We start from the raw sequence: 15,120 nt of genomic DNA, 5'->3' as shown, positions 1-15,120 counted from the left end.
CGACAAAAAATACAAAAGCACACACGATTTTAACAGCCTGAGTCTATGAAGATCTCCAGTTGTCAATTACAGAGATGAAGTGAATCAAAAAAGCTAACAAAAAAACCTGGGGGATTTGATTAACTTTACAGCAACCAAATTGAGTGTAACCCCAGAAACTATTTAAACAGCACTTTTAACCCACCTTGATGAGGCGATCCATATCAGCTTCTACGTTAGCAATAGTCATCCTCTGCATGACGATGTCCGTGATACGACGCTCGAGGGCTTGCCACTTCTGGCGGGCTGACTTTGAGAAGCTGCTGGCTGTGCCCGCTGCTCCAGTGCTGCCAAGGCCTATTGGTTTACGCTGCAACTTCTTCCTGCTGCTGAGAAGAGACAAAGAGATGAGAGGGATGAGGTTTAAAGCTCAGTGTTACAAATCAAGTTCCCTGACAAAAATCAAAATATATGTTCTACTTTATCATATTCAGAAACTAAGTTAGTAGCATCTAATGTCTAAAAAAAGTCTTCTCTGGTTTAATAAATGCTTCACAAAATAGGTTCTGATAGGTATGAAATTGAATAAAATTAAAGGTCAACACAAAAGGTCCTGTGCAGGCTGACAGAGTGTAGCAGTGTCATTAAACACAGTGTCATTAAACACAGTGTTAATACATGTGTCCCACCCTAACCCATCTTACCCAATGACCCTGGTTCCATTCAGGCTCCCCTCGCTCTCTCCCAGGTATCCGAACACATTATTCTTGTTGTTCCACTGTCGCACCAACCCGCTCACTGTCCTCCCGGTCTCAGGTTCAGAGCTGCTCACAGTAGTGTTAGTTGACAACTCTGCTCCAGAGTCTGTAGCTGGAGGAGTCTGGTTCCAGCGGGCCACGCGTCCAGCCACGCGGTCTGACATAGGTTTAGCAAGGCGCCGTAGGGCCGTCACCTCCTGGGTCTTCCTGCGCAGCACCAGCTCCTGCTGCCGCTTCTGAGACTCCAGCGCTCGAATCTGGTACTGATGGGCAGGAGAGAGAGAGACTCTTCTTCAATACGTTTAGTAGAGTCTACATACAATATACAGTATTGTTCAAAATAATAGCAGTACAATGTGACTAACCAGAATAATCCAGGTTTTTAGTATATTTTTTATTGCTACATGGCAAACAAGTTACCAGTAGGTGCAGTAGATTCTCAGAAAGCAAACAAGACCCAGCATTCATGATATGCACGCTCTTAAGGCTGTGCAATTGGGCAATTAGTTGAAAGGGGTGTGTTAAAAAAATAGCAGTGTGGCATTCAATCAGTGAGGTCATCAATTTTGTGAAATAACAGGTGTGAATCAGGTGGCCCCTATTTAAGGATGAAGCCAGCACTTGTTGAACATGCATTTGAAAGCCTGAGGAAAATGGGTCGTTCAAGACATTGTTCAGAAGAACAGCGTACTTTGATTAAAAAGTTGATTGGAGAGGGGAAAACCTATAAAGAGGTGCAAAAAATTATAGGCTGTTCAGCTAAAATGATCTCCAATGCCTTAAAATGGAGAGCAAAACCAGAGAGACGTGGAAGAAAACGGAAGACAACCATCAAAATGGATCGAAGAATAACCAGAATGGCAAAGGCCCAGCCAATGATCAGCTCCAGGATGATCAAAGACAGTCTGGAGTTACCTGTAAGTACTGTGACAGTTAGAAGACGTCTGTGTGAAGCTAATCTATTTTCAAGAATCCCCCGCAAAGTCCCTCTGTTAAAAAAAAGGCACGTGCAGAAGAGGTTACAATTTGCCAAAGAACAAATCAACTGGCCTAAAGAGAAATGGAGGAACATTTTGTGGACTGATGAGAGTAAAATTGTTCTTTTTGGGTCCAAGGGCTACAGACAGTTTGTGAGACGACCCCCAAACTCTGAATTCAAGCCACAGTACACAGTGAAGACAGTGAAGCATGGTGGTGCAAGCATCATGATATGGGCATGTTTCTCCTACTATGGTGTTGGGCCTATTTATCGCATACCAGGGATCATGGATCAGTTTGCATATGTCAAAATACTTGAAGAGGTCATGTTGCCTTATGCTGAAGAGGACATGCCCTTGAAATGGTTGTTTCAACAAGACAATGACCCCAAACACACTAGTAAACGAGCAAAGTCTTGGTTCCAAACCAACAAAATTAATGTTATGGAGTGGCCAGCCCAATCCCCGGACCTTAATCCAATCGAGAACTTGTGGGGTGATATCAAAAATGCTGTTTCTGAAGCAAAACCAAGAAATGTAAATGAATTGTGGAATGTTGTTAAAGAATCATGGAGTGTAATAACAGCTGAAAGGTGCCACAAGTTGGTTGACTCCATGCCACACAGATGTGAAGCAGTTATTAAAAACTGTGGTCATACAACTAAATATTAGTTTAGTGATTCACAGGATTGCTAAATCCTAGAAACAAAAACGTTTGTACAAAATAGTTTTGTGTTTGTACAGTCAACGGCAGACACTGCTATTTTTTTGAACACACCCCTTTCAACTAATTGCCCAATTGCACAGCCTTAAGAGCGTGCATATCATGAATGCTGGGTCTTGTTTGCTTTCTGAGAATCTACTGCACCTACTGGTAACTTGTTTGCCATGTAGCAATAAAAAATATACTAAAAACCTGGATTATTCTGGTTAGTCACATTGTACTGCTATTATTTTGAACAATACTGTACATACATCTTGCATTACTGCTCAAACTTTCATTAGATTACTCAGGTAAATAGGACTGGTTTTTGTACAACAGCCTCACAGGGTGCTGTAGATTAAAGTATTACGAATGACGCTCACAGTACGACAGTGTAAATGTTTTCATGCTCATCAGTAAGACCTCTCTTCCACGGAAAACAAAGATAGACCCTGATACAAATTCAGTATGTGGTAATCTTCGAAAAATAAAAATGATACCATCACACTGTATGCATTATGCACACAATACAAAAATCAGGTTACACTGTGCTAGGCTGGCACACAGATGAGGACCTGACTGTGCATTTGCACAGTCGTCAACACTGTACATGCCAACACACCAGCTTGAATCCTCCTCTAAATACAGCAGTGAGATGTGAATTCAGACTATGACAACATCATTACTCATACTGTTGGCTTATGTTCCTGAAGTCTGACGTATCTGATTTGCTATGTTCCTGAAGTCTGACGTATCTGATCTGATTTGTAGTGGAACTGTGTAGAGTAAAACAATGCTATCAGAAGAACTGATGACACATACAAAAGCAAATACATCCCCCTAATCATACACACGCGCTCACACCAACAAGGCCTTACCTCCTGTCGTCGCTGCTCCTTCTTGAGCTGAGCAATCTCGCGGTTCCTCTTAGCCTCCACCATCCTCCTCCTCTGCTGCTCCTCTTTCATCTGCTTCATCAGTGCCACCTGGAATTAGCAGCCAGGTCATGCTTCCTAAACTGCACTTTGACTCCCACTCAATGTTTTATGCATGTTCCGACTCTGATTTCTCCTCCCCTTACCTTGGCTTTCTTCATCTCATTGACTTCGGCCTGGAGTTTCTTCAGCTCCTGCTCATACTTTCCCTGGTTCTTGAGGAGACGTGCGTGCTCCTTCTGTGCTGCTTGTAGCTTTACTAGGTCGCGGTTCATCTCCTTAAGACGCTTCTCATACTCCTGCTTGATTCGGTTGGCCTTTTCCTCTGTGTAGTTCTCCATGGACACTGTGCAACCATGTTGTAATGTTAATTACCTCTTTTCAACATACTTAACCTTATGACACTGAGCAAAATGAGTGAGCTCACTGAGGTTCTGCAGCACGCGGTCTCTCTCCAGCTGTGTGTCTCTGATCTTGTTCTGCAGAAGGATGAGCTTCTCCTCATACTGCAGCTTCAGCATCAGCAACCTCCGCTGGCTGTTCTCCAGCTCGTCTATGAGCTTCTGTTTGATCTCGATCTCGCAGGTCAAATCAGCCAGGTCCACCTGGAAGTTGGCTGCATGTTGGGGGGCAGAAGTCAGAAACACACTAGATTTTTTTGATCCTATACTGTATGTTTGTATATTAAGAATACTACCAAAATGTTCTGCCACATGCCAAAGTCTGTTGCTTACTCCTACTGACATCAGGTCTAAAGTGACTGCTGTTTCTTTAAATCTGTCAAAAGGTCTGCAGATTCAAATCCTGCTACCTTATAAAATGCCCTTTTCTATCTCAGTTTCTATATAACTCGTCTGTCAGACTTGAAGGTGTAGAGACAGAAAGAGATGCAGAGAAAGTAGGACAACCTGTTAGAAAACAGCACATAAAAGGTTCTGGCCGTGCTCTAGTGGCAGCTGTCAAAACATACCTTTCTCATCCGAGTCAGAGTCTGAATTCACCAAGCTCTCATCACTGTCAAACTCGTCCTCCTCTTCCCTGCCCTCCTCCTCGTCTTCCCCCTCGTCATCATCACAGCTCTCCTCCTGCAGCGGAGACATGATGTCCTACAGATACAAACACGGATGTTAGACTTTAATCTAGATAGTTCAAAATGCTCAAGATTGTTGATGCACATAAAACCTACCTCAGTGCAATTGTCATCTGAATCGATCTCTCCATTGTGTTCGTTTTGCCCGTTCCCACCGCTCTCTCCGTTCTCGTGAGTGTGCAGCTTCACTCGTTTCTTCAGACCTTTCTCTAGCTCTGGACTGCAGCAGGAGAAAAGCATGCTGGTTAAGCCAGATGGTAGTGACAGCAGTGCACAAAGCCTTAAACCTAGCAGGCTAGCAGGGATGAGTGTAGGATCCAGTTTGCCTGTAGTCGTATTGTCCTGTGTCTGCTTTATGGAAATGGGATGTCACACACTACTAAAAGCCACCATTAGGGCTCTGGGGAGTGTTGCTCAGTGATGTCCTCACAGTAAAACCAGTGCTCTATAGTCATTAGCTTCTAAAGTCTTCTTCAGCTCATCCACCATCAGTTTGCCATTTTAGTTTTTATGTTTTATTACCAACTTTATCCTCTCCTCTGCAACCTCTTAGACAATAAGGCTGCTTATCATCCATGATGGGTGGCCCATCCCATGTCTCAACTAACATCTATGCCCATTTCTATCCCATTACAACCTCAATTAGCCTGTTAGGCTGTGCACTCTTCTCTCTCATGACCCACTGGCAGACTGAATTAAGACCTTTTTGTGTCCAAGCCAGAATTACTACTCAGTACTGGCTGGATCCCAGTTCTATTTAGAAGATGGCCGTCCTAAAGACCTAATCGACTTGCAATGCGGCTAGAAGAAGGGCAATAAAGAGTGAAAAGCATACAGGCAGAAATAAATGTACTCATTATACTCTCAGGCTTTTATAACAAGCACAGGTTCATTGACAAAGGCTTGGAGAAAGCAATAAGACATTAAATTTACATAAAGCTGAGATCTCTGGAGATGTGAAGACATAAGAGCTTTGTCAGGGACTTTGTCCTGATTTGTTTTATATTGTAAAAGCATTCTGGAATAGCTGAACTCTGTGGTAACGTCTTGAACGTGTCCCCCTGTCCTCACCTCATCCTCCTCTGCCTCCTCTCCTTCTTCTTCAGCCTCTCGATGTCCATCTTGGCTCGCCGTAACACGTCCGTCATCTCAGCCTCCATGGACATGGGAGCAGGGGAGGAGCCAGGGGGGTGGCCGGGGGCAGGGCCGAGACTGGAAGAAAGGAACGGGGAACGGGAGGAGAGCCGGGTCACCTGCTGTCGCAACGACTCATTCATGGCCTCGCTCTCAAGAAGCTTGGTTCTGAGGAGGAAGAAGAGAAAAGAAGAGGTCAGATGCGCATAAAAAAAAAATCATTTTGAAATGAGCAACAACATTTAAACTGACACGTTACAAGCCAGGTAGTGTGAAGTGCACAAGCTAAGTATTATTGCTGTTTGTTTCAGTGTATAAAATTAGTATAGTAACTTTTTCTACACAATGAAGTGCATTAAGTATTTTTGCATTCACACACACACACACACACACACACACACACACACACAACTTGACCAAGGACACTACACATAATAAGTTGGCCCAGTATCAGGCTGAGGGTGTTTTACCTCAGTTCTTCAACCTCTCGGATGTAGTTCTGGATTAAAATCCCGATCTCCTCAGTCCCCTCACCTAGAGGTCAAAAGTAAACGGAAGCTCGGGTCACAGGAAACTCAGTGCAAAAGTAATCAGGACTGGAATGAATAAATGTTTTTTGATACATTAAAGAAATTTTTAAGATCATAAGCTTAAGAAAAAGAGTTCACATGGTCTTTATACATTTAAAGTAACTATACATATCCCTCACGTACTGGATTTTGTCAGCAGAGCGCTGATCTCATTGGCCAGCAGATGTGTTACACGGGAGTTGAGGTGGTCAATGGTCTCCTGCATGGCTTTTACCCTGAGGCGTAGTGTGTCATTTTCTCTCTGCAGCATGGCGGTCTCCTGATACAGGTCGCTGTAGCCCTCTGAACCATCCTCACACGCCACACGCTTCCCCTACACAGAGAAGCAAACAGGCCGCATGAATAAAATAACCAGGACCTTGAACGCCAAGAATGTTTAAGGATAAAATAAGACAGTGTTAAAGTCAAAAGTATGATCTGAAAAACAAACTGATTCTAATTATACATGCTTGATGTAGCGGTCCAATCAAACACAGTGCTGTCGTTTAAAATGAGTGGGTCTGTGGGTCTTCAAGTAACCATTGTTGTTTTCTGAGTAATGATGAACACTGAAAAAAGTTGTGCTGTGTACAGTACACACTGAAATTGATCCGGTCACAGCTCACAAATATCATAACCTCTGCCAACATTCCATTACTTCCACACTCCAGTCACGTCACATCCCTTATTACCACACCGAGGTCAACCGCCAGTCCCTTGTCACAGTCACGCATTCACTTCCCTCTAGTAACCGTGGTAACCCACTTAATCACATAATAGACTGGCAAGCCAGCTAAACGACTGTTCGGTTCACGGAGCCCTGGAGGTCAAAGCTGGTGAAAAAGTGGAGGCTCGTTCTTTGCAGACATTCTTGGCATTTTCTCCCTATTTCTCACATAATTTCTTGTATGATCCTCCATTTTGCCTATATTACTGCATAATGGACCATATGAGGTTAAACACATTACACTGTGCACATACAAACCATCTAATCACACGTACATTCTGCTGAAGGATCAATTTTTCTCTGCATTACACTGAAAAATGCTGATGCTTCACCAATTAATCTTCTTTAGGCGGTGGAAGTGTGCGTGTTCCCGTAAAGATCTTTAATGAGATGCAGTAATAAGCTCCTGGCCTTTTCCTTCAACACCATCTTCTCATACTCCAATTAGTGTTGTCTTTCTTCTTCTCCTGCTCAGTTATTACTCTAAATTTCATCCTCAGTTTCACCAGTTCACCCCTGTGCATCATTTACACTGACAGCCAGGTGTTGGTGCTCGTCTTCAAGCTGCCATTTCTCTTTCCTCTCTCCACTCCCTTCATTGATCACCTCTTGTCTTTGTCTCTAGTTTTTCAGATCTTTTTGTCAAATGCATCTCTGTCTCCCCTGCTTTCTGTTTCCCATTCACTGCTCCATTTCTCACCGCCTTGTACTCCATCAGCTCCATCTGAAGCCGGGCTATCTCAGCACGCAGGGCGCTGATCTGCTGGCTGGTCTTGTCTTGGTTCACCATCACCTTGTTTTTGATGTTTCGGGCACGGTTGGCGTACTTCAGCGTGTTCAAGGTCTCCATGAAGTCTCGATCTGATGGGCTGACGCAGGCGATCATCACTGTGCGACTGGTAGAGAAGGAAAGACAGAGGTTGTGGGCAGCTGGTAAAGCAGAGCTGTCAGTTAACAGAAGCACAACTGATACTGCGTCTCACTGACGGCTTGAGAAAACCACTGTCAATAACTAAACCAGGGCTGCAACTAGTAATCATTTTCATCACTAATGATTTTGCTGTTAAAATGTCATAGTCAAAAAAAGTTCAACATTATAATTTCCTAGAGGCTAATGCGACAGTCAAGTGTCTTTTGTCCAACCAAGAGTCAAAATCGACAGTTTAATATCATATACAGTAAAGCAAAGTAATTAATTATCACCTTGGAAAAGCTGGAGCCATCATATGTTCGGTATTTTGTTTTTCACACTTATCAAGATAGCAGCTGCTTCATTTTCTGACTAACTTTTTACAGCTCTACAAAGCACCAATAAATAAATTACTACATTTCCTAACTTTCCATTTTTCAAAAAAACATTTTAATCTTCAGCAACATTCAGATTATTCCAAACATGGAGCTTTTTCCTACTATACAAATCATCTTTGTGAATGTGGATTACACTATGTTTGTTAGTTTGTGTGTGTGTGCGCGCACACCTGTTGCCTCCCAGTGAGTCCTGCAGAAGACGAGTGAGTTTGGAGTCTCTGTAGGGGACGTGTCCTCCCTTCTTGGTCTGATCTCCTAAAGCACTTATCACATTTCCCAGGGCCAGCTACGACACACATGCACACAGTCATTCATAAAAATATTAAAACTAGTCTGACCATGCTGGCATTTAAAAAAAACCCACAAAAGACATATAAAAAAAATGTAGTATTTAAACACACTAACACACAGTGGAAGAACTGATGCATGCTTTCCTTTGTTTACACACACACACACACACACACACACACACACACTATATTTCTATCTGTCTCACCAGTCCACAGTTAATAGAGATCCCTTCGCGGGCTCTATCTCCCGTAGCTCCTGTGCGTTTGAGCCTTTCAGAGCCAGCCAGGTCCACAAAGTGAAACTTGGCCATCAGTGTCTCATACTCCGGCTGGGCGATGGGGCTAGAGTCCACACCGTTCACCTCGCCGTTCTCCCCTCCTCCATTCTGTTCGCAGGGGTCGACACAATATTGTCTCATCTTTGAATGCTTCTATACCTGTGTAGTCTTCATATTAATACATTTTCTTTTGTTTGTGTTATTCTCTCTTTTCTTTACCCGACTGAGAAGTTTGCCAGTCATCTGTCAGTCAGTTCTTCAGTGCGACTATTCGACTATTTGTTGTTTTTCGTTTCTTTTTTAGCGTAAACTGTCAGAAAATCAACTGGCATGAATTTCAGTGATGATTTCAACCACATTAACATGGGTATTTAAAAGCAAAAGAGTTACAGAACCTTATTTCTGAGCATTTAAAAATCAATAAGGACAGCTGCATATGATGCAATAGTCAAAGCCAGCACATTTTTGCTAGTTCCCTAGTCCTGTTCAGATGAACGCATGTTGCAGAAACATAAGATAAATGGTTGTGCAAATGGAGATGAGCAAGCAAATCAGACGCACATAGGCCACGCAAAATCAGCCACACTTTTCTTTTGTCAAAGTAGACCACGATGTTTGAAAACACTTCTAATAAAGTACAAATGGCTTGTCCTAGTGGGTTTTGTTGTTTTGTTTTTTTCCTCATTCTGGGCAGCAATTTGCTAAATAGTGTCCCTGGACCTTATACATCCATGCATCGGAGAGTATCACCGTCAAAGTGGGTATTCCACCCCTGCCACAGCAAATTGCTGCTTGGCATGCAAAAATAAGGATAAGAAGTTAACAAACTAATGAGGCTGCCTTCTATTGTAATGCACACTGGCTGAAAAAAATTAAATATAATAAAATAAAAACAAAGGATTGACTGGAAGAGCCTCAGGCGACAGACAGGTCTCTTGAATAGTGATTCAACTAGTCGACTTTCAGGAGACAGCCCTACTTTTACTTGTTTTTCCCAAAATACATGTAGTTTTTCCACATTCTGACTGCTTTTTTTGTTGTTAATGAAAGTGTAAGAACGCCCAACTCCCCCCTCCATCGCCAGCCCTTATCTCACCATTTGAGGCTGCTGGCAGACTCTCATCTGACAGAGGTGGATGGTGAAAGTGGCGTGTGAACGGGAGCTCTGGGCATTCATCTGGGTGCTGGCTGTGGTGCGGGACAGAGCACCGAGCTTCAGACACTGTAACAGCTGCAGCACACACACACACACACACACACACACAATACGAAGGCCATTTAGTTCTCTTAGACTTTTTACTTTGAATTAAAGGAAAATGTTAATAAGACATAGACTCACAAAAAACAACAAATAATAACTGTTGACAGTGTGCTCTGTTCATGATCCACACATTTGGTTCTTCAAAAGTTTCTTTGAGCTTTTCTGCATCTTCTTTGTCTCTCCATCCTTTCCACAATTCTACCTTCTCCCTCACCCCATTTTGACATTGCCCATCTGTTTCTGGGCTGTCAGTTTCCCTCCCCTCTCCCTTTTCCGCTTCTATAAAACTATTTTCTCACATCTTTCACTCTACTCTGCCACTTATGTGAGAAGAAACTGAATAAGAGGTAGACAAGTGTCTTGTCCCAGCCGGCATTTACTACGACACTACCCCAAAATCACCTCCTGCCTCCTCTGTTACCCTCTTTGTCACGTCTCCACTGGCAGATGTTCCTCCTGCTTTACTCATCCTGTCACAGCCTCCTTCTTTTAGGCCGTCACTGATGACCTGCTTCCCCATGTTGTCAACCATTTACTCACTCACAGGTCTTTCAAGAAAGCTGAACCTCACACATCTGATGTCAAATTTAAAAAAAATAAAATACAAATCAACCATCTTGCTGAGGCAGCATGTTAGAGCCAAGTTTCTCTTATTGTCCTCAACCTATTTCTTGTTTTTGACAACCGACTACCAGATTGTACTTGCCAGACTTTTCAGGCCTGCTGGAAGATGTCTGGCAGCTCTCATGCTGAGTCAGCACTCAGTCATGTCTTCAGAGTTAACCCTCTGCCATGCAATACCACTCCCTTATATATGATCACTCTAACCGTAAGCTAAAACAGAACCTCCAATGTTCTAGATAATTTCAATGAATTAGGAAAATACAAAGGCATTTAAAATTAGACTTAAATTCAAGGAGTGCATTATTAAAAATAAATAAATAAAAAAGTCTGAGTAAGTATCAAATATAATATAGACGAAGTTTACACATTTTTAATGGCAAACTATCAGAAATGTAATTGGTTTAGAATGTCTAGGGAACGTAGATGACAACACATTTGAAAGAGATCAAGTGTAACTATGACAACTGTACAAACACCAACACATGCGCCCACCTCTTCCTCCGAGTGGACCAGCCTGGACGTGACTCCGGTGGTGTAGATGCTGCCACTGGCGTCCTCGTGGATCTTAATGGTGGACTTCCTGCTCCGACTTTCTGGATCTCTGGTTCCATCAAACAAGTCTAAGATCTCTTCATTGTATAACTACCAGAAACAAGAGCCGCAAACACATACAGTATGCATCAGTATGTAACTGTATCCACCCAATATAAGTGCAATGCATATGCATCATGACAATGATTAAATGTGATTACAACTTTTAGGCAGATGTTTTCTGCTTCCGTCACAGCGCTGTGTTTTAATTACAGTACAAACAACTCTGCAGCCTCAGAAGTCAGCGAATGGCCTCGCAAGAACCAGAGAGGGCACAAGGTCACAGAGGTCAGCTGAAAGCTCATCTGTTCCCACCTACTGCTAAACACACACATGTACACATACCCCGTCTGTTTACCATCAACACAGACAACACTTTGACCTGGAACCCCACAAAACGCACTAATAGCAGAAAGCATGAAATGAGAAAGCTGGAAAGAAACATCAAAATTGTTATTACACAATGACGGTTAATGTAATCATATCACACACACACACACAAAACTGCCTGCCCCCAAAGACAACCCAAGCATTTTTCTTGCAGAAACCTCTGGAGGAAATCTATACATGTCACATTATCTCGTTGCTCCTGCACAAGCATCCTCCCTCTCCTCCCTCACTCTTATCCATCTTCTACCCCACACTAATGAGGAATAATGTTAGAGGTAATGGCCGACATTAATCAGGTCCAACAAAGCACAAGCCGACATTCCTGGCCATCTGTCATCAGGTTGTCTCTTCCTGCTTGTAGAAGAGGGGGATGATCCCCTTGTCTCCTTGTTTTGTCCCATCTGTTTAGAGTTAATACAAACCAATATCTACCCCAGCACACAAACAACTGTCAATGCTGCACTATTTAAATGTGAGAGCATGTAAAAATTTGTTGCAGCGTGGCCATACATCTGCTATACATCCACACTGTTCACCCCACATGTTTCTGTTGCCCACCTCTAGGAACTGGGCGCTAACTTTAAACTCAGGTGGCTGTGTGCCGGCCGCTTGGGCGCGCGCCCTCCTGCTCTGGATCCCCTCAAACAGCTGGTGAATAGCCCGCGGGATGATGCCCTGCTCCTGCGGGGTCAGACCCACGTCGAAGCCCGTCCCCATGGTGTACGTCTTCCCTGAACCCGTCTGAAACACATTTCATCAAACATGATGAAATCAAATTTTATCCACTAAACACTGTGCACTAAACACTGTGCACCTTCTTGTACAGTAATCTGTTTTTATGTGCATGTACTGACAGTTCATGACACTTCCGTAAACTGTGTGTTGGTGTGCATGTGCTTGAATGCAAGTCTGGGTGAGCATATACATTACAAGCTTTTGCTTTTAACTTTCCTTTGCATTTTTTTTCTTTTTCACCTAAATTAAGCAATGTGTGCATGAAAGCATGAAAGTAAAACTCTGTGACAATAACTTGATGGAAGAGCCTGTATTTTATTCTGACAAGATACTTCTACCCAGCGTTTTGGCCGTGGTCTTTTCTACAGAGTGAGGAAAAGCATATTTATGCAAAATATGCCAGTTTTAATCATTATTATCATCAAGACGAACTAATCTAGCTAGCTACCGGTACTTGAGAGTTGCTCTATCTTCCTGCAGATAGATTTCAGAATAAATGTTTAATAAGGTGTAAAAACAGTAAACAAAAAAAAAATTTGTTGTACAATATTTTATACAAGACTTGAGACACAACATTAGCTTTGGGATCTACTTCAGTACAGTGAGTGATTTTCTGTTTTTGGTTCAGATTGTGTGTTTGTTGTTTAGCAGGATTAAAGACAAACAGCTGGATGGATCATCAGCATACTTGGTACAGACATTGGTGGAGACTGACCCTAAAAGTTATTCGAGTTTGACTAAAAAGGTCAACGTCACAAAAATCTCTTTAACATGAGGCAGAATTTAAGAAATTCAATCTCCATCAAAAGTTCTTGAAATCATTTCAAATTAGACACACATATGTAGCGTGGTGATGTCGATCACCAGACCAAATTTCATCTGGATCTCACCTGGATTCCAGACCAGACAGCCATTTAAATTTAACAATGAAAACTCCATTTAATGCATGTTTTCTGCCGTAGCTTGGCCTATAATGAAGATAGAACCCTGAAGTGTTCAGGTGAGATGCACAGTGTAGCTGCCTATCATACCCTAAAAGATGATCTGGATCTGATCCAGATCCAAGATTTTATGACACATTTTGTGTTGTTTCTGAAGTTAATTTCCAAGCCTCACTGTCTTACCTGACCATAAGCAAACACGGTGGCATTGTAGCCATCGAAGCAGCCCTCGATGAGCTTGTCCACACAGGCCTGGTAGATTCGGTGCTGCTCCGAGTCGACATCAAACACAAAGTCGTATGTGAAGGCCTTGTCCTTTCCCAGGACGACTTGTGGCTCTCCGGGTGTGACCAGCGTGCACACATGGCATCCTTCTATCTTCTCCTTGGCCATCTGAGGACGAATCCTGGGTGGAGGCGACAGAAGAAAAGAGATGTTACACAGCTCAGGCCGCTGATTGTGACTGAAGTGTTTTATTGTTTTAATGCACCATGTAGATATAGAATGACAATGTGATCCACATGTCAGACAAACTCCCCTCTTATAGTCACAATCAGAACCATGAGCACGTAAGTGCACATTATGAGGAATACAGATCCACATCTAAGCCAAGACTGAAAAATAGTAAAAATCTGTTTATGAAATAAATGTTTTGCTCCTTCTGTGATAATGACATTAAGAACATTTTGGGACATTCACTTCACCATTAAATGGCTTATTGTAATGCACTAACTGCTGTGAATCCACACTAAGTGTTTTGAGAATATACAGTTGGTGATGAGGTGAAGCGTTTCTTTAAATCTTGGCGATCACTGCTCACACAAGACCTGGGTCTGTAAACATCACTTCTAATCCACAAAATGATGCCTGACTCCTCTAACACTGTTGGATTCACAAAGGACAGCTAAAACTGCTAGGGCAGCTGAAATCCATAACAACCCCAAGAACAAAGCGCATGTATCAACACACACTAGCTTGTGCTGTAGATTTAGAAATTCTGAGACAACTCTGAGAAAAAGTCTTGCAAGTAGGGCCACACTGATGGTGATAAGGCAAACTGTGGCCCATAAATCATTATTACAGAGGCCGTTAATCCTGTTGCTCTGGATTAAACGCTTTCGCCTGATGTCCAAGTTGTAAAATAATCTCCGAGTCCAAAGGGAAGCAGCCACTGTGCGGGAACATTTCTGCACTCATGACAGAATGAGGGCTGGGAATTTAAATTTAGATCTTTTTAATGTGTTTGCCAGTGGAACGGCAGAAAATTTCACAGGCAAGACGTTGTCAGGTTTGCCCGGCTGCACCCGCCTCTCTCACTTCTCTCCCTCTATTTTAGCTCCCTTACCCCTGATTTCTTTATCTGACACACCTGCTTCACGTCGACACCCAATTCTGCTCCGTATTCCTTCACCTGGTTGTACACATATTTATCGTCACTGTAAATAAATAGAGCACTTCTTGCACCGAAGTCAGCTACCTGGGTCCGTCATTTTTTACTCACTCACCTCCCTACCAGAGCATTTCTAACAAGACGGCTGATTAATGGAGATACAGCAGAAAAAAAACATTGTGAAGAAAACTAGGGTTTCTAATGCTCTTGAATAATGCAATGTACATAAAATAGAAGAACTGTCACAAGGTCCAGTGTTAATCTTTCAGAGGTACAATGTGGATGCAGTGGGGAGGTAATCACTTTAAGCTGCAGGAAAGGCCATGAGGCAGCAGTATGGGAACACTTGGTCCACATCTCCACATGCTAAAACCCCTGGTTCAGTCTTCAGGGGATGCAAATCAGCTCCTCTACTCACTGAGACCACACTGGAAGCTCCC

General features: G+C 42.8%; 1 protein-coding gene across 1 annotated transcript in view; it reads right to left on the bottom strand.

Annotated features, from left to right (window-relative positions):
• kif21b (kinesin family member 21B) overlaps nt 1-15,120 on the bottom strand; it is a 61,613-nt gene that overhangs the window by 28,824 nt on the left and 17,669 nt on the right. Inside the window, exons 2-18 of the mRNA XM_020592982.1 lie at nt 13,474-13,696; nt 12,173-12,355; nt 11,126-11,275; nt 9,845-9,979; nt 8,677-8,856; nt 8,351-8,466; nt 7,573-7,768; nt 6,290-6,479; nt 6,047-6,110; nt 5,514-5,744; nt 4,539-4,662; nt 4,323-4,458; nt 3,780-3,968; nt 3,499-3,698; nt 3,296-3,403; nt 684-1,000; nt 185-368 (exon numbers count right to left, since the gene is read on the bottom strand). Of these exons, the coding sequence (XP_020448638.1) occupies nt 185-368; nt 684-1,000; nt 3,296-3,403; nt 3,499-3,698; nt 3,780-3,968; nt 4,323-4,458; nt 4,539-4,662; nt 5,514-5,744; nt 6,047-6,110; nt 6,290-6,479; nt 7,573-7,768; nt 8,351-8,466; nt 8,677-8,856; nt 9,845-9,979; nt 11,126-11,275; nt 12,173-12,355; nt 13,474-13,696 (2,926 nt within the window). The remainder of the gene's footprint in view (nt 1-184; nt 369-683; nt 1,001-3,295; nt 3,404-3,498; nt 3,699-3,779; nt 3,969-4,322; nt 4,459-4,538; nt 4,663-5,513; nt 5,745-6,046; nt 6,111-6,289; nt 6,480-7,572; nt 7,769-8,350; nt 8,467-8,676; nt 8,857-9,844; nt 9,980-11,125; nt 11,276-12,172; nt 12,356-13,473; nt 13,697-15,120) is intronic.

The sequence above is a fragment of the Monopterus albus genome, unplaced genomic scaffold (assembly GCF_001952655.1).
Source record: "Monopterus albus unplaced genomic scaffold, M_albus_1.0 scaffold18.1, whole genome shotgun sequence".
Taxonomy (NCBI): Eukaryota; Metazoa; Chordata; class Actinopteri; order Synbranchiformes; family Synbranchidae; genus Monopterus; species Monopterus albus.
The sequence above is the reverse complement of the archived record's forward strand: the minus strand, read 5'-3'. Positions and strand labels throughout refer to the sequence as shown.